The sequence below is a fragment of the Dendropsophus ebraccatus genome, chromosome 4 (assembly GCF_027789765.1).
Source record: "Dendropsophus ebraccatus isolate aDenEbr1 chromosome 4, aDenEbr1.pat, whole genome shotgun sequence".
Classification (NCBI taxonomy): domain Eukaryota; kingdom Metazoa; phylum Chordata; class Amphibia; order Anura; family Hylidae; genus Dendropsophus; species Dendropsophus ebraccatus.
In genome coordinates this window covers 147,989,393-148,017,281 of record NC_091457.1, presented here as the reverse complement: position 1 = coordinate 148,017,281, position 27,889 = coordinate 147,989,393, and the positions used below count along the sequence as shown (strand labels likewise).

The 27,889-nt window shown below is 45.9% G+C and overlaps 2 protein-coding genes across 2 annotated transcripts in view; both read left to right on the top strand.

Moving 5' to 3' along the window:
- LOC138789350 (E-selectin-like) overlaps window positions 1–13,286 on the top strand; it is a 53,487-nt gene extending 40,201 nt beyond the window's left edge. Inside the window, exons 13-19 of the mRNA XM_069967957.1 lie at window positions 333–518; window positions 915–1,100; window positions 4,611–4,796; window positions 7,054–7,176; window positions 10,664–10,691; window positions 11,672–11,709; window positions 13,056–13,286. Coding sequence (XP_069824058.1) covers window positions 333–518; window positions 915–1,100; window positions 4,611–4,796; window positions 7,054–7,176; window positions 10,664–10,691; window positions 11,672–11,709; window positions 13,056–13,078 — 770 coding nt within the window. The 3' untranslated portion in view covers window positions 13,079–13,286. The remainder of the gene's footprint in view (window positions 1–332; window positions 519–914; window positions 1,101–4,610; window positions 4,797–7,053; window positions 7,177–10,663; window positions 10,692–11,671; window positions 11,710–13,055) is intronic.
- Window positions 13,287–16,064: 2,778 nt separating this feature from the next.
- On the top strand, window positions 16,065–25,954 carry DUSP12 (dual specificity phosphatase 12). The gene is made up of 7 exons (XM_069968959.1): window positions 16,065–16,129; window positions 16,925–17,214; window positions 20,674–20,787; window positions 21,190–21,308; window positions 22,075–22,165; window positions 23,029–23,206; window positions 25,121–25,954. The coding sequence occupies exons 2-7, from the start codon at window positions 16,958–16,960 to the stop codon at window positions 25,265–25,267; spliced, it is 906 nt and encodes a 301-aa protein (XP_069825060.1). The 5' UTR covers window positions 16,065–16,129; window positions 16,925–16,957; the 3' UTR covers window positions 25,268–25,954.
- The last annotated feature ends 1,935 nt before the right edge of the window (window positions 25,955–27,889 follow it).

Genomic DNA, 27,889 nt, shown 5'->3' with positions numbered 1-27,889 from the left:
GACCTTTTCCTGGCTGAATGCAGATGACAGAAAGCTGCATGAGGGTTTTACACATTTTAATGCAGTTCAGAAAAGTAGCATGAATGCAATGTGACTGCAATGTGTGACTATAGCCTGCAGCAGGGCCTGTGGCAAGCATGGAAGTGTAGTATGATAGCTGTGCAATGGACTCACATAAATTTCTCTGTCTATGTAATGTATGTACGGTTGTGCATTATTAGATGGCTAAAGAGCCCTGGGCAGCTGCCTATTCTGCCTGCCCCTAATCCCAGAACTGTCCCATATTATTATCATCTGTCATACTGAGTTACACATTCTCTTATGTTTTGCAGCCGTATCTTGTAGACCTCTGCAGAGTCCATCACATGGGGTATATATCTGCTCTGACACATTGGGATCATTCCAATATAATTCTATTTGCAACTTCAGTTGTGAGGAAGGATTTGAGCTGAGTGGAACAAGATCACTATTCTGCCAGAGCTCTGGAAATTGGTCTGACTCTACTCCAACATGTGAAGGTGAATGTATATATATATATATATATATATATATATATATATACCATTGTCTCAGATTGCAGTAGTTTTCCAGTACTTATCAGCTGCTGTATGTCCTTCAGGAAGTGGTGTATTCTTTCCAGTCTGACACAATGCTCTCTGCTGCCACCTCTGTCCATGTGAGGAACTGTCCAGAGCAGAAGAGGTTTCCTATGGGGATTTGCTACTGCTCTGGACAGTTCCTGACATGGACAGAGGTGGCAGTAGAGAGCACTGTGTCAGACAGGAAAGGTGATAAACAGAGTCAAAGTCTGAAAATAGTATGAAGGGTGAAACGAGTAAAGTAGGCAATTGGTTTTGATCTCTATATATCATGCCAGGGTTGTATATTGAATATTCTCACTTATTCTATTACAGCCATATCTTGCTCAGCTCTAGAGAATCCATCACACGGCCGGATGAACTGTTCTTATGTGTTCGGAGACTACAGGTTGAAATCTATTTGTGAATTCACTTGCGATGAGGGATTTCAGATGAAAGGATCAGACACTCTGCTGTGCGAACATTCAGGAGAATGGTCAGAACCTATGCCTAAATGTATCGGTAATTTATATTGGGACCTAAAAATTTATAATTTTATTCAGTAGAGATATACACCTTATAATCAGAAGTCAAAATTTTTTTACCGAGTTAAAGTGTCACTGTCATATTTATTTATTTATTTATTTTCTTAAATCACCAGTCCAGACGATTTTAAGAAACTTTGTAATTGGGTTTATTAGGCAAATATGCCATTATCTGCATTCAAAAAGACTTTCCCCAAGTCCCCCCCTCCCTCCTCTCTCTTCTCTCATTCACTGCAAATTATCAGGAAATTGTGTCTTGTTGCATCAGACCTGCCCCTGTCTGTTCTATGGAGCGGGGAGGGGGAGGAGGGAGATTAGTCGGCAGCAGAGAACAAAGGATTACACAGCCGGGAGCTGTATGATAGCCGGTATTCAGAGGTCAGAGAGGTCAGTGCTGACATCAGAGGAGATAGCCTGGTGATGTAGCTCAGGGGCGTAACTAGAAATGGCTGGGCCCCATAGCAAACTTTTGATTGATTATGCCATCAACACACTCAGCTCTACACAGGTTCTGTACACCATATAAATTACAGTACAGTTACATCAGGTGACTTACAGGAGACGTCTTCTCTGATCGGAGTTCTTCCCTTTTCATTTTCTTTTCCATCTGCCCTGGGCCGTTATGAGAACTTCTCTGGGCCACGAATCCACAGAATCTGCCAGACAGACATATTAGGCTCCACACTCTGTCACCATCCTCATCTCTACCAACTGCACATCTGTATTGGCCCCTTTACACCCACATTTAGCGGGTAGGCTGACTCTATGTGATCCCATTTTAGTATATGGCCCTCCTCTCTGTCACCCCTCCTTATAGATAGCTTCCTTATGTTGCCCCCCCCCCGCTGTCCCCCTTATAGATGCCCCCCCATGTTGTCCCCTTATAGATGGTCCCCTATGTTGCCCCCCCTATAGATGGCCCCCTCTTCCCTTATATTGTCCCCTTATAGATGGCCCCCTTTCCCCCAATGTTGTACGTTTATATCCCCCTCTCCCCCTATGTTCTCCCCTTATAGATGGCCTGCTCTCCTCCTATGGTGTCCCCCCTTATAGATGGCCCTCTCTCCCCCCCCCCTTATAGATGCCCCCCCTTCCTTATAGATGGTCCCTCTCTCCCCCCTCCCTTTTAGATGCCCCCCTCTCCCCCCCCTTCCTTATAGATGTCCCCCTCCCCCCCTTCCTTATAGATGCCCCCTTCTCTTCTCCCCCCATTCCTTATAGATGCCCCCTTTTCTTCTCCCCCCCTTCCTTATAGATGCCCCCTTCTCCCCCCCTTCCTTATAGATGCCCCCTTCTCTTCCCCCCTTCCTTATAGATGCCCCCTTCTCTCCCCCCCCCCCCTTCCTTATAGATGCCCCTCTCTCTTCCCCCCCTTCCTTATAGATGCCCCCTTCTCTTCTCCCCCCCTTCCTTATAGATGCCCCCTTCTCTCCCCCCCCTTCCTTATAGATGCCCCTTCTCTTCCCCCCCCTTCCTTATAGATGCCCCATTCTCTTCCCCCCCTTCCTTATAGATGCCCCATTCTCTTCCCCCCTTCCTTATAGATGCCCCCTTCTCTTCTCCCCCCCTTCCTTATAGATGCCCCCTTCTCCCCCCTTCCTTATAGATGCCCGCTTCCCCCCCTTCCTTATAGATGCCCCCTTCTCCCCCCCTTCCTTATAGATGCCCCCTTCTCCCCCCCTTCCTTATAGATGCCCCCTTCTCTTCCCCCCCTTCCTTATAGATGCCCCCTTCTCTTCCCCCCCTTTCCTTATAGATGCCCCCTTCTCTTCCCCCCCTTCCTTATAGATGCCCCATTCTCTTCCCCCCCTTTCCTTATAGATGCCCCCTTCTCCCCCCCTTCCTTATAGATGCCCCTTCTCCCCCCCCTTCCTTATAGATGCCCCCTTCTCTCCCCCCCTTCCTTATAGATGCCCCTTCTCTTCTCCCCCCTTCCTTATAGATGCCCCCTTCTCTTCTCCCCCCCTTCCTTATAGATGCCCCCTTCTCCCCCCCCCTTCCTTATAGATGCCCCCTTCTCTTCTCCCCCCCTTTCTTATAGATGCCCCCTTCTCCCCCCCCCTCCTTATAGATGCCCCCTTCTCCCCCCCCTTCCTTATAGATGCCCCCTTCTCCCCCCCTATAGATGCCCCCTTCTCCCCCCTATAGATGGCCCCTTCTCCCCCCCTTCCTTATAGATGCCCCCTTCTCCCCCCCCCTTCCTTATAGATGCCCCCCCTATAGATGCCCCCTTCTCCCCACCCCACCCCCCCACCGAGGAAAGCAAGTTTAAAAAAAAGAAAGAAAACTCACCTAACAACACGCTCCCCCGTCGAGCCTTTTTCCTGTCACCCCGTCTGATGCGCGGCTGCCGTCTGATGCCACGTCCTAGCCCCGGCAGCGCGCGTATCATAGAGTTCTGTGTGGGCCTGTGGCCGCGACTTCCGGCACACGTCTCTGTGCCGGAAGTCGCGGCCGCAGCACAAGCCCACACAGAACTCTATTATACGCGCGCTGCCGGGGCTAGGACGCGGCATCACGCTGCCGGGGCTAGGACGCGGCATCAGACGGCAGCCGCGCATCAGACGGTGGGTGACAGGAGCGCTGTGGACCGGTCCCGTGCGCCTCCTGGCCCAGTGACTCCTTTTCCCTATGGTTGGGGAAAGGAGTCTCCGGGTCGGGAGGAGCACGGGACCGGCCCCCGGCTACAGCACCCGGGAGGCATGCTCAGCCCCCGGGTGCTGCAGGATATGTCAGCTCCAGGGGCCCGCGTCACGGGCCCCCTGATGCGGCGGGGCCCCGTAGCAGCCGCTACGGCGGTAGTTCCGCCAGTGATGTAGCTGTAAATTAACTCTTTGTTGTCCTGTTTTGGTGTCTCATCTCCCTCCACCCCTCCCCTCTCCATAGAGAACAATGAAGACAGGGGGGAGAGCTTCAACCTGCTGTCTCATGATAAAAATGCATTTTTCGCCTAATAAACCCAATTACAATGTTTCTTAAAATCGCCTGTACTATTGATTTCTGCAACAACAACAATATTAAACGAAAGGGACACTTTAAATTCTCTCAGCAATTTCCCCAGGACTTTGAGTCGTCCTAATCTGAATTTTTGGATTTTATTGAATGGTGACGCATACACGCAATCATATACTGAACTAGCACATGCTTCACACCTCTGTGGTCATTTTTACTATCAGGAAACCATCTGTATTTTCTGATCATAAAAACGCAAGAGAAAAAAAACATACTTACCTGCTCCAGGCTGCAGCATTGACTGCCTCTGGCTTCTCCCTTGTTCTTTGGGCTTTGTCAGTGCACAAATTACATCACTCATGTGCCGCAACGCTGTGGGAAGAGAGCCGCTTCTTCCTCTAGCCAGAAGAGTGATTGACAGGCTTTGGAGCAATGGCTCCTTGTCCTGTCAAACACAGTGCCATGCCTTTGAATACTGTGCTGCTCCATGCAGATTCTCTCAAAGTGTAATTTTTTTTTCTTTTTTTGGTTACAGCTGTTCCCTGTGTGGCCCTGCAGAGCCCAGAACACGGTACAGTAAATTGTTCTGATGCATTTGGAGAGTTCAGCTACAGGTCCGTGTGTAACGTCACTTGTAAAGAGGGATTTGAATTACTTGGAACATCATCATTATCCTGTCAGGACACAGGGGACTGGTCTGGATCTGTACCCACATGTATAGGTAAATAACCTGTTATAGAGCAGGAATTTCCTAAGAACACCCTTTGGTAAAATCTTACAAAAACAGAATAGAGGCTAGCAAGTAAAAAAATAAAAATCATAAATATACAAATGATTAAGAATAAAGAATACCCTAAAATAACTGAAGAAAAAATACATAAGGACTAGAGATGAGCGAACCTGGAGCATGCTCGAGTCGATCCGAACCCGAACTTTCGGCATTTGATTAGTTGGGGCTGCTGAACTTGGATAAAGCCCATGGATATAGTCATTGGCTGTATCCATGTTTTCCAGACAACCTTAGAGCTTTATCCAAGTTCAGCAGCCCCAGCTAATCAAATACCGAACGTTCGGGTTCGGATGGACTCGAACCCGGTTCGCTCATCTCTAATAAGGATGCTAAAAAGGAGATCAAAAATAGCACAAAATTGAAGAAAATTATCACAAAATGTACACAATAAAAATAAGTACTCTCCCAATACTAAGACATATCACTGCTATACATGCAGCTTTGGCAGGTGTAAAGTCAATTACTTAATATTTTTGCATAAATCTTAAATCCTATGGATCAGCTGTTTAATGGGCACTCATGCCAACCATTCAGCCTCTTAAATTTACTTTGTCCATTTGCTTAAATTACGAGACTCACCAGTGGTGGTGCCGTTCCATCAGCTCCTCTGCTGTGCTCCATGCTCGTCCTGGGGCTGCTCACGTCTTCCGACATCTTCTTCCTCCTACTGCAGTGACACCTCTGGCCACTAGGGTGTGCAGGTGACCGCTTGCTCCGGATTTATAGAGGCAGCTTGTTACCACCTGCTATTGCCATCTGCCAATGCAGAGCCACCTGCACCTATTTAAACTAGCTCCACCTGCCATTTTCTTGCCTGAGTGTTGTTAGATTCTAGCATTCAAAGTCTGCTGTTTCTGCTGTGTTCCCGTGTATACTGACCTGTGCCTGTTCTTTGGATTACGCTTTCTGATGGACCCTCATCTGTACTGCCTGCCTGCATCTGTACTGCCTGTACTTACGTAAATCCCAGGCCGGAGTTTCACACGTATATGTCCGGCCGCGTAAAATATGCAGCCGGACATATACGTAGTGTGAACATAGTCTAAGTCAGCCAGCAAGTGGAAACTGTGTGATGATGCACATAGGAGGGAATTTATACTTTCACCAGAAAACTAGTGTCCGTGTGTCCAGAGTAGTAGAAAATCCCCATAGAAAACCTCTCCTGCATGACTGGCTGAACTGAGCCCCGACCTCAACCCCATCTATAAACTAGAATGGACATTGCGAGCCCGGCCTCTCCCCAACATCAGTGTCTGACCTTGGTATTACAGTCACTAAATAGCCATGAAGCTACCAGGAGTGTGCTGGTCTCCCCATAAGCTTAGGGCCCTATTCCACCGGACGATTATCGTTCAGATTATCGTTAAATCGTTCAAATCTAAATGATAATTGTTTGTTTGAATAGCAGTTAACGATTAACGACCGAACGAGAAATCGTTGATCGCTTTATAAGACCTTGACCTATTTTTATCGTTGCTCGTTCGCAAAACGTTCGCAAATCATTCGCATTGAATAAGACGTCGTTCGGTCGTTCGCAGTAGATACGAACGCAATAGTGAAGAAAATACGATTGCAAATACGATCATAAGTAACTATTATCGTTCCATGGAAATGAGTGAACGTTTTCAGGGCTTTCGCAACAGCGGTCGTTTGAGATCCTTAATCGTTAACGATTATGCGAACGATAATCGTCAGGTGAAATAGGGCCCTTATGGTACTTTTACACGGAGCGATAATTCGCCCGATCGCACGATTAACGATTTTGAATGAACAATGTTTTTTTTTATAACGATCAGCGTTTAGACGGAACGATACATCGTACGGAATAATTGTTTTGCGATCGTTTTGTGATCGCTTAAGCCTATCTCTTACATAGGTGAAATCGTTGAAAGACTGTTTACACTGAACGATCTTCGAATTTTTTGCGAACGATTAACGATGATTTGAGAACATGTTGAAAGATCAAAATGAACGATTTCTCGCTCGTCGCTTGACCGTTCGCAGCGTTTACAAGGAACGATTATCGCTCAAATGCGATCGTTATATCGTGCAAAAACGAACGATAATCGTTCCGTGTAAAAGGCCCATTAGTGTTAGTGTTTGGATACTTGCTGGTATATCATTAGAACATATATGAAACCTATATATTTGTGACATTAGGAATTGTTTTGTTTTTTTCTCTTTGCAGCTGTGAATGTTCCCCCTGAACCCCCAAAACAGGCCTATACAGCGGCATATGCTCTTACAACTTCAGGGCTAATTCTTTCTGGGATATCAGTGGCGTACGGAATACATCACTATCGGAAGAAAAGTAAGTGGATTATGTGGGCAGAACTCTTTCATACCATGTTTCTCCAAAAATAAGAAAGGGTATTATAACTATACCCTTACACTATAGCCCAGGGCCAGCGTCAGCACCCGGCTTACCCGGGCAAGTGCCGGGGCCCACAGCGCCCCTAGGGGCCCAATCTTGCCATTACTCACTTAATCATTGCTGAGGGAGAGCTGTCAGGAGGGGACATCCAGTCTCTGCATTGCATTATATTGGTGTTTTTTAAACACCAATACAATGCAATGAGTGAGAACTGAGCCAGCCACTGAACTCAGCCAGCCAGCTTCTCCTCCGTCTGCTCCATGCTGCAGGCCAGTGGATCAGTGCTCCCTGCATCTTTCTGCCATGGCCCAGACCTGATCAGAGGAGGCCAGAGCAGCTCAGTTCCTGGCCAGGAGATGGTGAGTGTGCAATGGGAAAGGGGAAGGGCAAGGTGAAGGGGGGGGGGGTACAGTGTTCACAGAGGATGTGACTCTATAAGTGCTGTAAAACTACAACCCCCAGCATATACTTCTAGCAGGGCATGATGGGAGTTGTATTTTGGTAACAGTTAAAGGGGTTGTCCAGCGAAAATCCTTTTCTTTCAGATCAACTGATATCAGAAAGTTATAAAGATTTGTAATTTACTTCTATTAAAAAATCTCAGGTCTTCCCATACTTATCAGCTGCTGTATGTCCTGCAGGAAATGTTGTTTTATTTTCAGTCTGACACACTGCTCTCTGCTGACATCTCTGGCTGAGACAGGAATTGTCCAGAGCAGGAGAGGTTTTCTATGGGAAATCATAGAAAACCAAGAGAGTTACTGTCTCGGCTAGAGACCGCAGCAGAGAGCGCTGTGTCAGACTGAAAATAAAACAACATATCCTGCAGGACATACAGCAGCTAATAAGTATGGGATGACTTTAGATTTTTATAGAAGTAAATTACAAATCCATATAACTTTCTGATATCAGTTGATTTGAAAGAAAAAGATTTTCGCTGGATAACCCCCTTAATTTAGTGCAGTGTTCTCTAACCTGTGACTTTCTAATTGCTAAAAAAAAACTACAACTCCAATCGTGCACTGCTAGCAGGACATGATGGGAGTTGTAGTTTGATAACAGCTAAAGAGTCACTTGTTGGGAAACATGGATTTGGGGGACAGTTTATTAGTCCAGTGTTCTCTAACATGTGGTTTTCCAGTTGCTGCAAAACTACAACTCCCACCATATACTACTGACAGGGCATAATGGGAGTTATAGTTTGGCAGCAGCTGAAAGACCACTGACTGGGAAACAAAGATTCAGGAGAACAGTTTATTTACTCCAGTGTTCTCCAACATGTGAGTTACTCTCCGGTTGCTGCAAAACTACAACTTCCATCATCCACTGCTGACAGGACATGATGGGAGTTGTATTTCTACAACACCTGTCACTGGTTGAAAAACAATGATTTAGGCGGACAGTGGCCCAATTCATCTAAGGGGTTTTCTCCCACTTTAATAGGGGGGCAGTGGCACAGTTCATAAGGGCAAAATGTCAAAAAGAGGGGCTTACTACAGATATGGGCACTAAGAGGGGCACAACTACAGATAGGGGTAAAAAGAGGGTCCTGTTAATGTTTGGGGCATAATAATAGGAGCTTGTTTAGAGGAGGGGAAGGTGCTGAAAAAGTAAAGATGTGTCTAAGATGTTTGCCTGGCAGAGGGGGCACCTATAAGGGACAAGCAGTTTTACTGTCGCCACATGATTTGCTCCATAAAGGGGCCCGCTGAGGCTCTGTCACCCAAGGGCCCACAAAGTCCTGGAGCCGGCCCTGCTAGACACCATATTGTATGTCACACTCTTATTCTATTAAGTTCCCCTGTAGTTAGGCCTCCATCTTGCATACACCCCCCGTAGTTGTTCCCCCATACTATATACATCCCCCCCTGCTGTAAGGCTCCCCATACTGTATACCTCCCCCCCTCTCTGTAGTTCTTCCTCCATACTGTATACCCCCCCCCCCCGGAGTAAGGCCCCCCCCCATCCTATATACATCCCCCCTACAGTAAGGTCCCCCATAGTGTATACCTCCCTCCCCTCTCTGTAGTTCTTCCTCCATACTGTATACCTCCGTGGAGTAAGGCCCCCCCCCCCGTACTATTGCAGTGTCCCAGAACAGGCTGTCTGTTTCTCATATTAAGTCTACCTCTGTTACTATAGCCATGCCTGTCCTGGAAACTATATGCACTGCAACTGTTTGCTGTGTAGTCCCTATAGCTCTTAGGTTCATGTATATTCCTGTGTATATATTTGTACAGTGGTATGCAAAAGGCTGCTGATCACGTGACCATGCCCCGTTAACATGGTACCTCCAATGGCCGTCAAGCTTTGGCCAGGGGTTACCATGTGACTTGCTCTTGCAAGTCAGTCTATTCCCTGCCACAGAGGGGATAGGTTGTCTGTGTGTGTAACCACCGTTGTTACTGAACCTTGGCATTGGTGTCTTATCTGGTGCCCCGACTAAGTGCAACGAGGAATCGCATGCCCAGTGTCTCCGCATGGTCAGTACACCGGTCTGCAGCTGTGCCACCCTTGTGCCTATACCGTGACAACACTCCGCCCCACAGCTATCCCGGTTCCTGCCATTCCACAACACCTACACTGCGGAGTGGCCCCTAGGGGCCAGGGCATCGCACTATATACATCACCCTCTGCAGAAAAGTCCCCCTACTGTATACCCCTCCCTGTAGTTGTTCACCCATCCCCTCTCTGCAGTAATGTCCCCCCATACTGTATACTCCCCCCTCTGTATTTCTTCCCCCATACTGTATACACCCCCCTCCCCCGCAGGTAGTCCCCCCCATACTTTATACCTCCCTCCTCTGTAGTTCTTCTCCCATACTGTATACATCCCCCCTCTCTTACTGTATACCCCCCCTTTGCAGTAAGGACCCCAATACTGTATACCCTCCCCCACACACACACACTGTAGTTCTTTCCCCATACTGTATACATCCCCCTCTGCAGTTAGTCCCCCCCATACTGTATACGCCCTAGTAGTCCTCTCATAGTGTATACATCACCCCTCTGCAGTAAGGGCCCCCATACCGTATACCTCCCCCTCTGTAGTTCTTCCCCCCATACTGTATTCATCCCCCTTCTGCAGTAAGGCTTCCCCATACTGTATACTTCCCTCCCCCCTCTGTAGTTGTACCGCCATACTGTATACCTCCCCCCCTCCTCTGTAGTCAGCCCGCGGACCCTCTGCCCCCCATAGTCCCCTACTGTGCATCTTCTTACCTCCTGTTGAGCAGGTGGGGGCGGCACATAACAGATCTGGCAGTGATTGGCTGATGCTCAGCACCCAGTGTCAGGGATCTGGTCAGCTGACTGCACCACTGTAACTAGGGATTATTTTCAGGGTAAGTCTCATTTTCAGACAAACTCGGTATGTTGCCAATCATTACTTTACTTTAACTTCCTTATTTTTCTTTATCAATAGAAAATCCAGGACTCCTGAAAACAGACAAGTAAGTGCATAGATTTCACCCAAAGCCAGATAAATGTGAGACTTCTGTGTAACCACAGGATTCATCGATATCCACAAAACGATGAGAATATGTAAGAAGTTACTTTCTTTGTCTGTGTTTTTCTGACCCCTTACACTGTATGTATGGAGATACACATGAGGTTACAGGCTCCATACTCACCCAGTGCCCATAGACATACAGTATACTGCTGCTGCAATACACAGAGCTATGTGTAGCGCCATGCTGTGGATATGGATACCCCATATACTGAGACAGCATGGATGCCTTAAAGGAGAACTCCGGGCCACAACTAAAAATCCACTGCAGGCGGGGGGGCGGGGGGGGGGGGTGCAGGAACATAATAAAGAATGTATACTTACCTGTGCCCCATAGTGCCGCATTGCTGCCCAACCCGGGCCGGGTTCAGGAATACCCACTCAGCTAGTCAGTAAATGAGGTGGGACACCCCTGATTGGCTGAGCGGTATTTTCCCCAAGGGCATGACGTACCAGGAAGCCCAGAGAAATTCATTGGCGGTCAGGCAGGTGGTGATGTGGCATTATAGGGGTACAGGGACAGGTAAGTATACATTCTTTATTATGTTATAATAGTCTTAGAATGTGGGAAATATACAGCTGAGGTTCAATAGTTTACATCTCCATATCGGCCATACACAGAACTTCTTGTATGCTCCACCTGGTGCCTGGCTCCCTGGGCTCACAGGACTAGTCAGATATCCCTCCGGGAAGGACCCGGCCAAGGGGAGGATCCTGTAGGGAAACCACCATATTAAGTGGCCCTATAAGTCAATGTAATGACAAGGGAAAAACCAAGGCCGGGTATCCATCCACAAACATACATCGAAGGATTCTGGATCTGTACAAAATCTAGAGCAACATTTTCATGTACGGTTATGTCCTCCACAGGATGCAATCTGTTCTCCTACACAAATAAATAATCGCTTGTTTCTTGATTTTCAGGGATAATATCAATACATTTGAAAATCCAGTATTTCAAGGTTCGTATCTGCTGCGATCCAAGTTTAAAGCGACTCTGTACCCACAATCTGTCCCCCCCCCCCCCAAACCACTTGTACCTTCGGATAGCTGCTTTTAATCCAAGATCTGTCCTGGGGTTATTGTCAAAAAAACAACTTTTAATCCTACAGCGCTGTGTCTAACGTCCGGGGCTTACATTTGTATATGCATTAGGCTGACACCACCTCTCCGTCCTTCCTCCCCACCCTCCTCATCATTAGGAATGATCCAGGAACATTTACTGCTGTTTGAGCTTTGCACAGGTGTATTAAAGGGAACCATTCACCCTGTGGCCCCCGGCAGAAACTGACATACAGTGACATAAAGGTCAATATACTTACCACATCGCTCCCGGTCCTGTCCCAGATCCCGTTGTTGACACGGAGAAATCGCCGATTCTTCTTCTCCCGCCCATTATGGTAATGAGCTGAGATGAGACTAACGTCCATAGGAAACGACGGACGAGTCCAACTTATTCATGAGGTCCTCTTCTCGTCGCCGCCCATCCACGCCTCCTGGAACTTGATTGACGTCTTCAGTCTTCAGACGAATTCCCGCGCAGGCACCGTTGCGATGGTCTCGTCACCTCTTCTGCGCCTGCGCGGTAAACAGGATACGTGCTCGAGACAATCGGCGCGCGCGCAGTAAACAGTGAAGCTGCGGAGCGGCTTCAATTGTGAACTGCGCATGTGCCGAAAACGACTGTCACGGCGCCTGCGCGGGATCCGGCGAGAAGAAAGAAGACGAGGAGGAAGAAGACCCGCCGTCAATCAAGTGTCGGAGGTGGGGAGAAGGCTGGACTTCGGACCCGGCGGCGCTCATTACCATAATGGGCGCGAGAAGAAGAATCAGCGATTTCTCTGTCAACAACGGGATCCGGGACGGGACCGGGAGCGATGTGGTAAGTATATTGACCTTTATGTCACTGTATGTCAGTTTCTGCCGGGGCCACGGGGTGAATGGTTCCCTTTAACGATCCAGCCCATGTGCCGGGCTGCCACAGGTGGGGAATAGGAAGCAATCTGCCTGGAGCATTCCTAATGAGGAGGGTGGGGAGGAAGGACAGAGAGGGTGTGCCAGCCTAATGCATATACAAATGTAGGCCCCGGCCATTAGACACAGCGCTGACGGATTAAAATAATTTTTTATGACAATAACTGCATCACCTGCCGAACGGACCCCAGGACAGATCTTGGATTAAAAGCAGCTATCTGAAGGTACAAGTGGTTTGGGGGGGTCAGATTATGGGTACAGAGTCGCTTTAAAGGGGCTGTCCATGTTAAATATTTCTGCAATGTACTAATTTACATGAATTTATTTCTTGTAGTGACGACTGAAGACGTGTATTAATCTACTAGTGTCAAAAACCACACGAGTACGGATGCCGGAACAACATATAATAACGTGTATTACACTGAGGTTACATATTGTGCACTGTACATGGTCTCTCCTTGTCAATTGTGTCAAAAATAAAATGGACTCTATATAAAATTTCTATATTAAAAGTCAAAATTGTGTCACATTTGTGTCCAGTAAAATAAAATCAGGAATGACTTATCTGGGGATCCTCCATAGACTTGTATGTCTAACAGTAGTTTGCAGAATGAATGCTATGGGTCCTTTCCCGTATTACAGAATTAAAGGGATTGTTCACCAAAAAATGTTTTTATTTCAAATCAACTGGTGCCAGAAATGCCAGAGATTTGTAATTTACTTCTATTAAAAACTCTCAAGCCTTCCAGTACTTATCAGCTTCTGTATGTCCTGCAGGAAGTGGTGCATTCTTTCCAGTCTGCTGCCACCTCTGTCCATGTCAGGAACTGTCCAGAGCAGGAGAGGTTTTCTATGGGGATTTGCTACTGCTCTGGACAGTTCCTGACATGGACAGAGGTGGCACCAGACTGGAAAGAATACATCACTTCTTGCAGGACATGCAGCAGCTGATAAGTACTGGAAGACTTGAGTTTTTTTTTTTAATAGAAGTAAATTACAAATCTCTGGCACCAGTTGATTTGAAAGATTTATTTTTTGTGAACTACCCCTTTAAAACTGAACTACACGGAAAATCTTTATTTCATAGAGATGAAGAGCAGTCAAACCTCAGGGGTGTAGCTAGAATTTATAGGATCCCACCACCCAAATACTGTAAACTGAAACAGCTGCATAACTAGCAATAGCCAAAGAAGCCCTTAAGGTTTTGGGTTTTTTATATACCGCTCATATTACGTGCACTCATTTCCACTTTTCCTACAGTGCCATCTGTTTCATCCCAGCTCTGCTGCCTACATACCTTTTATTATGTAACTGTGTCATGTGACCAGCAGTCCGACCACCTGAAAATTACATGGGTTTATGTGTGAGGAAGTGGTCTGTCCTTGGGACACCTGACATAATCACCTCTCAGATCCCTCCTATCAGCTCACAGGCCCCGTCCAGCCCGATCTGTATACTTATGGGATTAGCATATATTATAGCTATACATCTCATCTAAGACATTTATATGCTGAATCTTTGGATGGTTCTTCTCTGGGGTTTATATTGTGATTTTTGAGACTCCTCGACTGCATATAGTGTGAACTGACCCCAATCCACCAGGTGATTAGGTTAATGTCATTAGAGGGAACTGTGTATACAGTGTACGGTGCAGAGCTGTGTGTGTGTGTATACAGTGTACGGTGCAGAGCTGTGTGTGTGTGTATACAGCGTACGGTGCAGAGCTGTGTGTGTATACAGAGTACGGTGCAGAGCTGTGTGTGTATACAGCGTACGGTGCAGAGCTGTGTGTGTATACAGAGTACGGTGCAGAGCTATGTGTGTATACAGCGTACGGTGCAGAGCTGTGTGTGTATACAGAGTACAGTGCAGAGCTGTGTGTGTATACAGTGTACGGTGAAGAGCTGTGTGTGTATACAGCGTATGGTGCAGAGCTGTGTGTGTATACAGTGTACGGTGCAGAGCTGTGTGTGTGTGTATACAGCGTACGGTGCAGAGCTGTGTGTGTATACAGAGTACGGTGCAGAGCTATGTGTGTATATAGTGTACGGTGCAGAGCTGTGTGTGTATACAGAGTACAGTGCAGAGCTGTGTGTGTATACAGTGTACGGTGAAGAGCTGTGTGTGTGTGTATACAGTGTACGGTGCAGAGCTGTGTGTGTATACAGTGTATGGTGCAGAGCTGTGTGTGTATACAGTGTACGGTGCAGAGCGGTGTGTGTATACAGTGTACGGTGCAGAGCCTTGTGTATACAGTGTACGGTGCAAAGCTGTGTGTGTATAAAGTGTACTGTGAAGAGCTGTGTGTATACAGTGTACGGTGCAGAGCTGTGTTCGATACAGTGTACGGTGCGGAGCTGTGTGTGTATACAGTGTACGGTGCAGAGCTGTGTGTGAATACAGTGTACGGTGCAGAGTTGTGTGCGTGTACAGTGCAGAGCTGTGTGTATACAGTATATAGTGCAGAGCTGTGTGTGTGTATACAGTGTACGGTGCAGAGCTGTGTGTATATACAGTGTACGGTGCAGAGCTGTGTGTGTATACAGTGTACGGTGCAGAGCTGTGTGTGTATACAGTGTGCGGTGCGGAGCTGTGTGTATACAGTGTACGGTGCAGAGCTGTGTGTGTGTATACAGTGTACGGTGCAGAGCTGTGTGTGTATACAGTGTGCGGTGCGGAGCTGTGTGTATACAGTGTACGGTGCAGAGCTGTGTGTGTGTATACAGTGTACGGTGCAGAGCTGTGTGTATATACAGTGTGCGGTGCGGAGCTGTGTGTATACAGTGTACGGTGCAGAGCTGTGTGTGTGTATACAGTGTACGGTGCAGAGCTGTGTGTATATACAGTGTACGGTGCAGAGCTGTGTGTGTATACAGTGTACGGTGCAGAGCTGTGTGTGTATACAGTGTGCGGTGCGGAGCTGTGTGTATACAGTGTACGGTGCAGAGCTGTGTGTGTGTATACAGTGTACGGTGCAGAGCTGTGTGTATATACAGTGTACGGTGCAGAGCTGTGTGTGTGTATACAGTGTACGGTGCAGAGCTGTGTGTATATACAGTGTACGGTGCAGAGCTGTGTGTGTGTATACTGCGTACGGTGTGGAGCTGTGTGTATATACAGCGTACGGTGCGGAGCTGTGTGTATATACAGTATATAGTGCAGAGCTGTGTGTGTATACAGCGTACAGTGCGGAGCTGTGTGTATATACAGTATATAGTGCAGAGTTGTGTGTGTATACAGTGTACGGTGCGGAGCTGTGTGTATGGCTTATGGGTAGTGACTAAATCCCATAGCAAGCCCTGCCTGCAGCCTGGCTCCTCCCACACGACTGGTCACATGGTGATGACATCATCAAAGGTCCTTCCATGCTCTAGGATGTAGCAGGTAACATGTGAGAGGCTGCAGTGGGTGAGTAGTGACAGGTCCTGTCCATCCACATCACAGGGGCACACATGGCACATAGGATATCAGGGCACCTGTATACACATATACACATACACGTATACACATCATACATAGTTGCCATTCATCTTAATGGGGAATGACATCATACTAAACGTGCAGTCGGATCCTTATGGTTACGCCTTCACTAGGTGGTAAGGACAAGATGCCTTAAAGGGGTAATCTTTTCTTTCAAATCAATTGGTTTGATAAAGTTATATAGATTTGTAATTTACTTCTATTTAAAAAATCTCCAGTCTTCCAGTACTTATCTGCTGCTGCATGTCCTGTAGGAAGTAGTGTATTCTTTTAGTGGTGCTCTCTGCTGCCACCTCTGTCCAGAGCAGGAGAGGTTTTCTATGGGGATTTGCTCCTGCTCTGGACAGTTCCTGGTAGCAGAGAGCACTGTGTCACTCTGGAAAGAACACACCACTTCGTGCAGGACATACAGCAGCTTATAAGTATGGGAAGACTTGAGATTTTGAAATAGAAGTAAATTACAAATCTCTATAACTTTGTGAAACCAGTTCATGTGAAAGAAAAAGCTTTCACAACCCCCCTTTAAAGCTGTGTTCTCCAACCTGTGGCCTTCCAGCTGTTGCAAAACTACAACTCCCAGCATGGCCTGACAGCCTTCGGCTGTCAGGGCATGCTGGGAGTTGTAGTTCTGCATCAGCAGCAGGGCGACAGGTTGGAAACAGTGTTGTAGATTCTCCTAATACCTCTCTTTATTACTCCCCTTTATGTATTTATATATTACAGGACTTTGTTTGTCACCAGATCTATATCTGCAAGATGATCCTTGTCCTGCCAGGCCTGTATATAGGCAGCGTTAGTGATGTCACAGATGTGCAGGCCCTGCAGGATGCCGGCATTACTCACATACTGACCGTGGACAGCGCAGAGCAGAAGGATCTACCGCCCTCATCTCAGAACAAGTTCATTCATCTTCTAGATGATTCCAGCGCAGACCTTCTCAGCTACTTACCCGAATGTTTGGAGTTCTTAAAAAGTGCCCTGGGAACGCCAGGATCATGTGTGCTGGTGCATTGGTAGGTGTTGTAAGTCCATTTGTGCTAGTAAACATCAAGGATAAAGTACTTATAGAGGTTGTTCAGGGAAAATTAAAGGGGTAGTTCACCATTTTTCCTTTCAAATTAACCGGTGCCACAAAGTGCCAGAGATTTGTAATTTACTTCTATTAAAAAAATCTCAAGTCTTCCAGTACTTATCAGCTGCTGTATGTCCTGCAGGAAGTGGTGGATTCTTTTCAGTCTGACACAGTGCTCTCTGCTGCCACCTCTGTCTATGTCAGGAACTGTCCAGAACAGGAGCAAATCTCCATAGAAAACACCTCCTGCTCTCCAGACTGGAAAGAATACACCACCTCATGCAGAACGTACAGCAGCTGATAAGTACTGGAAGACTTGACAATTTTAATAGAAGTAAATTACAAATTTTTGGCACTTTCTGGCATAGAGATGTGGGTACGGCACATGACCCGTGCTTTTATTTATTCCTATGGAGCCACCAGAAAGAGCCAAGTAAGCACTTTCCACCAACTCGATAGGAATGAATAGAACATGGTCATGCCGTACCCATGGTTTTATGCAAAACAAAGAAGCCGGGGGCCGGATACGGAGGTCGGACCCCCTGCGATCTCTTAGGGTCCTATTACACTGAGCGTTTTTTAATGATAAATGATCGCAAACGAGATTGTTTATCGTTAACCTGAAATTGTTCACCATATTACACAGAACGATAATCGTCAGTTACGATCGTTACTGCGCTCGTTACTGTGATCGTTTACTCTTTCTGATCCCAGCAAAACAATGAACAATGTGCAATTACACTGAACGATGAGTGAACAAATGCGGAACTTGAGCGAACGAACGTGGAATTACAGCAAACGATTAACGATAATTTTAGGTTCAGATCTAAATCAACAATCAACGACATACGAACGATTTTTCAATCGTTGCCTTTAATTACACAGAACGATTATCGTGCAAAAAATCGTTACATCGTTCAAATTCAAACAATAATTGTTCTGTGTAATTGCAGGCGACGATCGAAAAATCGTTCGTATGTCGTTGATCGTTGATTTAGATCTGAACCAAAAATTATCGTTAATCGTTTGTTGTAATTCCACGTTCGTTCGCTCAAGTTCCGCATTTTTCACTAATCGTTCAGTGTAATTGCGCATTGTTCATTGTTTTGCTGGGATCAGAAGGAATAAACGATCGTAGTAACGAGCGCAGTAACGATCGTAACTGATGATTATCGTTCTGTGTAATATGGCGAACGATTTCAGGTTAACGATAAACAATTTCGTTTGCGATCGTTAATGGTTAAAAAAACGCTCAGTGTAATAGGACCCTAAGAGATCGCAGGGGGTTCGACCTCCGTATCCGGCCCCCGGCTTCTTTGCTTTGCATAGAGCCATGGGTACGGCACGACCATATTCTATTCATTCCTATCGAGTTGTCGGAAAGTGCTTACTTGGCTCTTTCTGGTGGCTCCATAGAAATGAATAGAGCCACGGTCCTGTGTTATAGGGCCCTTACTTGTTTGCTATCTTGTGGATATGGTACTTTCTTGCAAAAACAGCGCCACCCCTGTCCTCAGGTTGTGTGCGGTATTACACTTTAGCTTCATTCTCTTTAATGAAAATGAGCTACAAATCCCACAGCCAGACTGAGGACAGGAGATGTGCTGTTTCTGGAAGAAAGCAGCCATGTTTTTCTGAGCCTGGATAACCCTTTTAATTCATATGGCTATAGTGGTAATATAATAAACTTATAATATACTCTATTTAATGATGTGTCGTCCTCAGTGACATCATGCAGCTCGTACATGCATCATCACTGTGGTGGGCGGTGGCTACCTGTGTAAAGTGACATCATCATGATGGCCGACACAACATTGCATGCAATTATAACAGAAATGAGTTGGGGGCCGAGTGAGTGCGGTATACTGAAGAAAAAAAAATTACTGCAAAACTCCTATTAATTGTTATACAAAATATACATTTCCGGCTTTGTTTTCAATATGTTGTTTTTCTTCTTTTCGTGTGGGCTCACTCTAATAACGCTGATCCCAGCTGTTTAACACCGACCCCCGACACCCCCCCCCCCCCCCCCCCCCCCGCCCCCGCGCGCACACATACCACCACCACCACCTCCATTGTCCCCCTAGGATCCCTGACAGGTTGTCATAGCAGCTGGTCTCCAAAGTATTACAGTATATTATACTAACAATGAGGCATTGGATAGTTAAGTTCCCTAGTTATCACATTAAAGGTAAAGCATAGGGAATAAGTGTGGGATTGTGGGGCGTCTGGCCTCTGGGGCCCCCCAAGATCTCTAGAACAGGACTCACACTCCTTTGTTTTGAATGGAGCATTGGGTTGCCATGTGTTAAAGGGCAACTATCAGCAAGTTAGACGAATCTAACCTGCTGATATCTCCCTATTGCGCACTGGGTACTGAGGATGAAGGTATGTCTCTTACCTCCATCCTCTGCACCATTCCCGTGCAGGTTTAATGTAATTCTGTGTCCGGTAAGGCTGTTTGAAGCACTTCCCCAGCTGGCCCGCTCCACTGATAATCTGGGGTTGGCAGACGGCCTCAATGGACACAGGATTACATTACGGGAATGGTGCCGAGGATGGAGGTAAGAGACATATCTTCCTCCTTTGCGCCCTGTGCGCAATAGGGGGCTATCAACAGTACAGCTTTATCTTACCTGGTGATATCTCCCCTTTAAGTTGGCATACCCCTTTGATGTTGACTAAACCCACCAGCCATCTAATAGGTATTTGTTCTCAGGGCAGATAAGCTGCTACCAGAGGTGTAAGTCACCACTGTATTCCCTCATCTCACTATGATCACATACACGCTCAGTAGAGCTGAGCATGCAAGTGTAAAGGGGGAAGGGGGTCTAGAGAAATATGTAGCCTGCAGCTATATGAAAAGTAGGGCTAGTTTAGGGCCCTGATACACAGGACGATTATTGTGCGAAAAATCGTTATATCGTTCGAATTTAAACGATAATCATTCTGTGTTTTTGCAGGCAACGATCAAATAATCTTTCGTATGTGGTTGATCGTGGATTTAGACTTGAACCTAAAATTATCGTTAATCGTGCGCTAATCGTTCGCTGTGATTCCACATTCGTTCGCTCAAGTTCCGCATTTGTTCACTAATCGTTCAGTGTAATTGCGCATCGTCCATTGTTTTGCTGGGATCAGAAGGAATAAATGATCATAGTAATGATAGCAATAACAATCATAGTAACGATCACAATAACGATCATAGTAACGATCGTATCTAACGACCATCGTTCTGTGTAATATGGTGAACGATTTCAGGTTAACGATAAACAATCTCGTTTTGCGATCATTTATCGTTAAAATTTACTACGTGTAATAGGACCCTTAGACCACTTGTAACAATAATCCATTTAGTACATTCTCTATAATCCTTCCACTCTTGTCCTTCTGTTACCAGCCATGCTGGAGTGAGCCGCAGTGCGGCTGTGATCGCTGCCTACATGATGAACACCACAGGATGCACATTGGAAGAGGCTTATCGGAGACTGCAGGACAAAAAAGCCGATATCAAGTAGGTTCTAGGATTATTTCATCACATAAAACTATATATCAAACACTGTATCCATAATAGATGATTGCTGTGGTCTGATCCAACTGCTGACACCAATCCTGAATCTGAATGAATGGAGCGACCACTGTGCCTGTGTGTGTGCCACCATGGCCTGCACAGTAATTTGCGCTATGGTATCCAGCAAAAAAAAAAAATTCAAATTTTTTTTATATTTCTATCCTTTTCAAAAGTCTAAACATGTATCCATTAAACGTAAGCGCAAACGCAGTGTGAGCCTGGTCTTAGATGTGACCATTAATCTATACGAATTCCGCGAGCTTTTGATTTTCTCTGATGTTACCTAATTTTGTGGTGGATGCAGAGAAGCTTCCCAGCCTCATCAGGGTTACATGTTTCTTTCAGAATCCATGAGGAGTTTGTTAACCAGCTTGGACTGTTTGAAGAAATGGGGTGTAAGGTGGATATCAGCAGCGCAAGCTACAAACAGTTCCGCTTACAGAAAGTGACACAGAAATACCCGGGTAAAGGCAATGAGGTTTATTTTTTTTTTCCCATGTCTTCAATCAATGCTTCTTTCTGCTGAAGACACAAAAAACTGTGTGTGTGCTCTTCTCTACGTCTCCTCCTCCACCCGCCCTCCGAGACGGCTGATGTAAATAAGTCCCTAACTGCAACTTTGTAATGCTGGGAGGATTAATCGCAGTGAGTTCATCTGCAACTTAATCTCAGACTAACCCTCCCAGCATTAAAAAGTTGCAGATACAGCCTGCCAGGGAGAGAGAGACTGTGGGTATGTTCACACATGTAACACAGCATGGAATTTCAAGTGTACTTAGTGCCTGTCCTATTAATTCAATAGAATGTCTCACACTCACTTGGCCATCTGCCCAAAGAATTGACACGTCAATTGATGGGCTGATGGTGGAGTGCACGTGAGACATCCTATTGAATCAGTGGGACAGGTGGAACGTCCAGCAGAGTTTGCGGTGCGTACTCCGCTTGAAATCCTGCGCTGATTCCATAGTGTGAACATACCCTTACAGAAAAGCTTTTGTGTCTTCAGCAGAAAGCAGCAGCTCATAACTGGGGGAAGGAGACTGAACAGATAATAACAATTATGGAATAGTTTGTTGGTCTCACTATGGGCAGCAACATATCAAAAGTTATGTTTGGGTCGGAATACCCCTTTAAGATTAATCAGATTAAGTTTTAAACAGGTCAACTTTGCAAACGATTTTGTTGTTGTTGTGTGACTTTTCAGACAGAAATTTTCTTCTATCCCTTCAGAATTACAGAAAGTGCCTCGTGAGGTGTTTGCTTCAGATCCGGCCTCTTTGGGTCAAAATAAAGAGATCTTATTCAGATGCAGAAAATGCAGGTTGGGATTTTTTTGTTATATTTTATCGTAACGGATGAACAGGGTTATTCCAGTACCTTCAAAAATGTAGGTGGGACAGGATAAAAATGGAAAAAAAGCCATACTCGCCTACTCAGTTGTTGCTGTTTCCGAGACAAGCCATCTCAGCAAGACCTGTTCGCTCAACCAATCACTGACTGAGGCAAGGCACCACTATGGCCACTGATTGGCTGAGTGGGCGGGACCTCTGTTGTCACCTTATCTTAGAAGCAGCAACATGCATCGACTGGCATGGGGAACATAAGTCTTTGAAACAGTAGTTGCGGAACAGGGTGGGTGAGTATGATTCATTTTTTTTTTTGTACTTAATAGCACCTCAATTTTTGGGGGATTCTGGAATACCGCTTTGCAAGTGTATTTTGAAGCTTGAAGTATTAGACTATGTTCGCACGCAGTTTTGAGGGTATATTTGGCATTTTACCATTTAATTCAAAAGGAAAATGCTTCACAGGTTATACGTTTAATTCATTCTCATGATTAGTAGAGGTAATAATGTGTGTTAAGACAGAGAGATTTATCTGACAGATTTTTGAAGCCAAAGCCAGGAACAGACTATAAACAGAGAACAAGTCATAAAGGAAAGACTGAGATTTCTCCTTTTTTCACATCCATTGCTGGCTTTAACTTCAAAAATCTGTCAGATAATCTGTCTGTGTAAAGGCACCCTAACAGAGGTCAATAATAAAATGATGACGTATCCCAGTGATCACTTTATGAGATTGGAATACCACTTTAGGTGTATTTTTTTGTCGTTTTATATTGTAAGTATCTCTAGAACGTTGATCTTACACTGCTTTTCTCTTTCTATCCTCTCTGCTACCCAGGCGTTCCTTGTTCCGGGCAGGTAGTATCCTGAATCACGCATTAGGTGATGGACCGGCAGCATTTGCTCATAAAAAAATGGCACCACTACAAGCTTTAGACCTGACAAAGTGCACTTCTTTTTTTGTGGAACCGGTGCAGTGGATGGAGGGGGCTCTTTTGGGAGTACTGGACGGACAGGTGAGGCTAGAATTGTATCATTTAAAGGGGATGTCTGGAAAAAAGATTTTACATTTGATGGTGCCAGGATGACCATATAGCATAAAACATTGTCACTTACTGCCAATCCTCTGCTGGGGCTGTTCTGGCACTGCTGGTAACGCTGCGGAGGGCTTCTTGCTCTCCATGCTGATGCATAGGAAATGCCCATTCAGTGAATGATCACTTTATAGGAGCCCCCATCTACAGAACTGCATAGATACCACATGGTGATGAAATAATTTTGCAGTAATATCAGCCCACATGGATAGGGTAGATTCTTGCAGAGATGTCTATAGAATCAAAGTGAATGTACCATCAGACACAGTAGCTTTAAGCGTTGCACATGAATAGAACAGCGCTTTTTTTGAACTGCGGCCTGCTTCCTGAGCTCGGTGCCAGTCTTAGGCTGGAGACCTGGAGGCAGCTGGCCCAACCCCCGTGGGAGGAAACCCCCGCCCCTCTATGACATGGCTCCATTGATTCTAATGGAGCCGCATCACAGAGAGGAGAGGGTTCCGTCACACTGGGGGTGGTTGGCCCGCCTCCAGTGCTTCAGCCTGGACCGGTGCTTGGAAAATAGACCTGCGCCGTGCACAGGAATTGGTCCGCAGTTCAAAAAAAGGACCACCACACCGGCCTCCCCTTGCAGTCTCCATTCTATTCATGTGCAGCGCTTAAAGCAACTGTACGTGATGGTACATTCACTTAAAGTTCTGCCAGCTATAGACTCCAGGAGACCAAGGAAAACTCACTGTCATGTTCCTGGAACCAACTCATGACTTTACAACATGGATAAAAGAAACGTATTCCAGCAGTCCAATAAAATCCAGTATTTATTGTGTTAATTCCATAAAATCGTTACATACAAAAAAACGTAGAAAAATTCTAGACGCGTTTAGGCCCGTTCTGAGCCTTGATCACAGCATAGGTGATCAAGGCTCAGAACGGGCCGAAACGCGTCTAGAATTTTTCGACGTTTTTTGTATGTAACGATTTTATGGAGTTAACTCAATAAATACCGGATTTTATTGGACTGCTGAAATACGTTTCTTTTATCCATGCTGCAACGCCTGATCACCCACAGGTGAGGTCCTTTGCACTCCTATTCCCGGAAAGAGAATAGCCAGCTTTATTGCAGCAAGTAAAGCATATACGGAGAAGCAGCGGAAAAAACTTTTGCATGACTGTACAACCTTTGCGGGTATTGTATTGTCCTGTGGACAGCATCCTTCTGACGTAGGAAAAACAGCTGCCAGGAAAGGATGAACTTGGTTGGCCACAGTGCTTATATAAACTTTACTGTCTAAACATCTATCCATATATATCAGGACCCTGGGTGGGCCAAGGAAACCTTCCCCGCGCAATGATGCCTCGTCCACCAGCCTGAACAGTCAGTTCACATCAGACAGGAAGGGTTCATTGATTTACCGTGCTAGTGCTGAATTCTGATTCGCCCATCAGCATGGTGTCATGGAGATTTTCTGTGTACGCTCCACGTGGTTGAAGGTTGGTAGTCTCAGATCTTGGCCTCGTCTAGTGTAAGACCAGATTGTGACCATGACTTGTTCCAAGTTACTCCGAATGAGCATTAAAGTGGTTAGACAGAGGATGTGGATGGCAATTGGGTGGCCTGAAGAAGTGGGGGCTTCTGGGTGGAGAGTCTGGAGATCCCTATACACATTAAACAAGTGGTCAATCCCAACTATCTTGGTGGGACCAGCCATTTTTTTCTCTAATGTGTATGGGGGGGCCCTTACTTCTCAGCCATGGCTCCGAGCACCTATGTAGTTATAATAGTTCCGTTGGATGTGCTGACCAGTTTTCTGTATTTCTATATTAACTTCTCACCATAACTTGTATTTGTTGCACTAATGTCTCTTGTTCTTCTTACAGCTTCTCTGTCCCAAGTGTAACGCCAAACTGGGCTCCTTTAACTGGTACGGAGATCGGTGCTCATGTGGCAGATGGGTCACCCCGGCATTCCAAGTGCATAAGAATCGGGTGGATGAGGTGAAGCCTGTACCAATCCATGGAAGATGAGACAGGTCACACAGACTGACACGAATGTATAGGACGGACTAAAACCTCATTTGTTTTTATGAATGTAATTTATGGCTGTATAATTTGCTTACCAGACGTCGCTCCTAGCTCCGCTTACCCTCTGTAGCTTAACCTATTATGTTTACAAGCCTGTATATTAGAGAGATGCTTTCTCTTACGGTTACATTATATGCCTTGCAGCCTGCTAGACCTGAGTGCCTTTACCCCAATATATCAGCTTGTGTATATACAGGGGTGTCAAACTCAGGCCCTCCAGCTGTTGCTCAACTATGATTTCCATCATGCCTGGATAGGTAAAACTTTATCTTTGGCTGTCCAGACATGATGGGAATTGTAGTTTTGCAAAAGCTGGAGGACCTGAGTTTGATACCTGTGATATATGGTAAACTGTTATACTCTTCAAAAGGGTATTCACATCTGTGGCGTATCAGACATGCCCTATATCTTCAGATTGAGGGATCTCCGGCCCACCCGGGCCTGTTAGTGGCTGGTGGAGATGGACAGGAAGCCGAAGAAAGCCGAAGCCATCAAGTTGGCCGCTAAAAGTGCATCAAAATGCTGTACGGCACCAGCCTAGAAATGCCTCCTGAAATGTTCCATTTATTGTAACCCTTCATACCTTTTCACATGTTGTACTCCATGGGGGAGATTTATCCAACATGGTGTAAAGTGAAACTGGCTCAGTTGCCCCTAGCAACCAATCAGATTCCACCTTTCATTTTCCAAAGAGTCTGTGAGGAATGAAAGGTGGAATCTGATTGGTTGCTAGGGGCAACTGAGCCGGTTTCACTTTACACCATATTTGATAAATCTCCCCATATATATATAATGATGTGTGTGTATATATACTGTACAATAAACTATGTAAACAGTATACAGCAGACAAATAGCCTTTCATTCAGTTTGGAGAAACAACATGCTGGCTTTACATGGCGCCATAGTGTTATCACCATCAAAGAAGAACATTTTTCTAACTGCAGTTTGGTGCTCTTTTAGGGCCAGTTCACACAGAGCAAATTTGGCGGAATTCCACCTGCCTCAGTGTCCCTTGGGCGTCTGTATGTGAGGGCTTGTGCGCCTCGCTCTTCTCCGCTCAAAGAATTGACTTGTCAATTCTTTGAGCGGAGGGGGGCGGGAGCGGAGGCGCGCAAGCCCTCACATACAGATGCTAAGGGACACTGAGGCAGCTGGAATTCCGCCAAATTTGCTCAGTGTGAACTGGCCCTAAAAGAGCAGAGAATGATCAGGTAATCACTGTGCTGGTGACAGTGTTGGGGTGATGGGAAATAAGGCCAAAAACGGTGAGGTCAGTGAGCTATGTGACCATCTGTGGATGGCCGCCTTCCTCTGCAGAAGATCGTTTGCCTCAATATATATAACTGAACATATAGCTAAACAAATACATTAGGGGTTGGACAAGATTACTAAAAAAACACAAATGGCTTTTAAAACAAACAGCGCCACACCTGTCCGTAGGTTCGCCTTGTGGTATTACAGCTGAGCTCCATTAACTTCAGCGGAGCTAAGCTGCAATACCAGATACAGCCTGTGGACAGTGGTAGCAGTGTTTTTGGAAGAAACATTAAACATCTTTTAATAAAGTTATATAATTTTGTAATCCAATTTTATGTTTACATAGTGATATGGTCCCTCTGCTGCCACCAATGGCTTTGTTGGGAACTACAGGGTTGCACAAGCTTTGTTATGGCACAGTTACATATTACTAGTGCTCCTGCATACAGATCCTGAGCCTACCCGGATATCTACTCTAATACAGCCAAAGCATCTGGACCCCCCTTGCCTTAGGCCCTTTTATACTGCATAAGCAGACATTACCCTGTGTAATAGAGCCAGCGATCAGCCGACAAACAATCACACACCAACTTATTGGCTGATTGCTTGATTTTACCGTATCTCTCCCTATGTAACAGGATGGGTGGCCGACAAATAATGGAAGCAGAGGGGCCATGAATGATCCTGTGATGGTCAAGCCTGGTGCCATCTACCAGCACTTTGATCTCGGAAATATTATATTTAGAGAAGAGCGAACCGGGTTCGGGTTCGAGTCGATCCGAACCCGAACGTTCGATATTTGATAAGCTGGGGCTGCTGAACTTGGATAAAGCTCTAAGGTTGTCTGGAAAACATGGATACAGCCAATGACTATATCCATGATTTCCACATAGCCTTAGGGCTTTATCCAAGTTCAGCAGCCACCGCTAATCAAATGCCGAAAGTTCGGGTTCGGATCGACTCGAGCATGCTCCAGGTTCGCTCATCTCTAATTATATCCAAAACCGCATGTCATCTCTTAGCTCTCATTATTTAGCATTCTTAGTCTGCCCTAACCATAAGCTGCTTGCCTGGTCACAAGAGACTCTGTCAGTAGGTTTAACCTGTCCTATCTCAGGATAGCCTAAACTAGTGACAAAGAAGCTGAACAGAATGATGTATCACTGATATTGTTCTGTAGAGCTGATCCAGAGATCTCCTCCTGAATAACATGGACAATAAGTAGTCCTGTTATTATGTGCATGAGCCCAGTAGTCCTAGATATTCATGAGGGACAGAGAACTCCGCCCACCAGCTGCTGATTGGCAG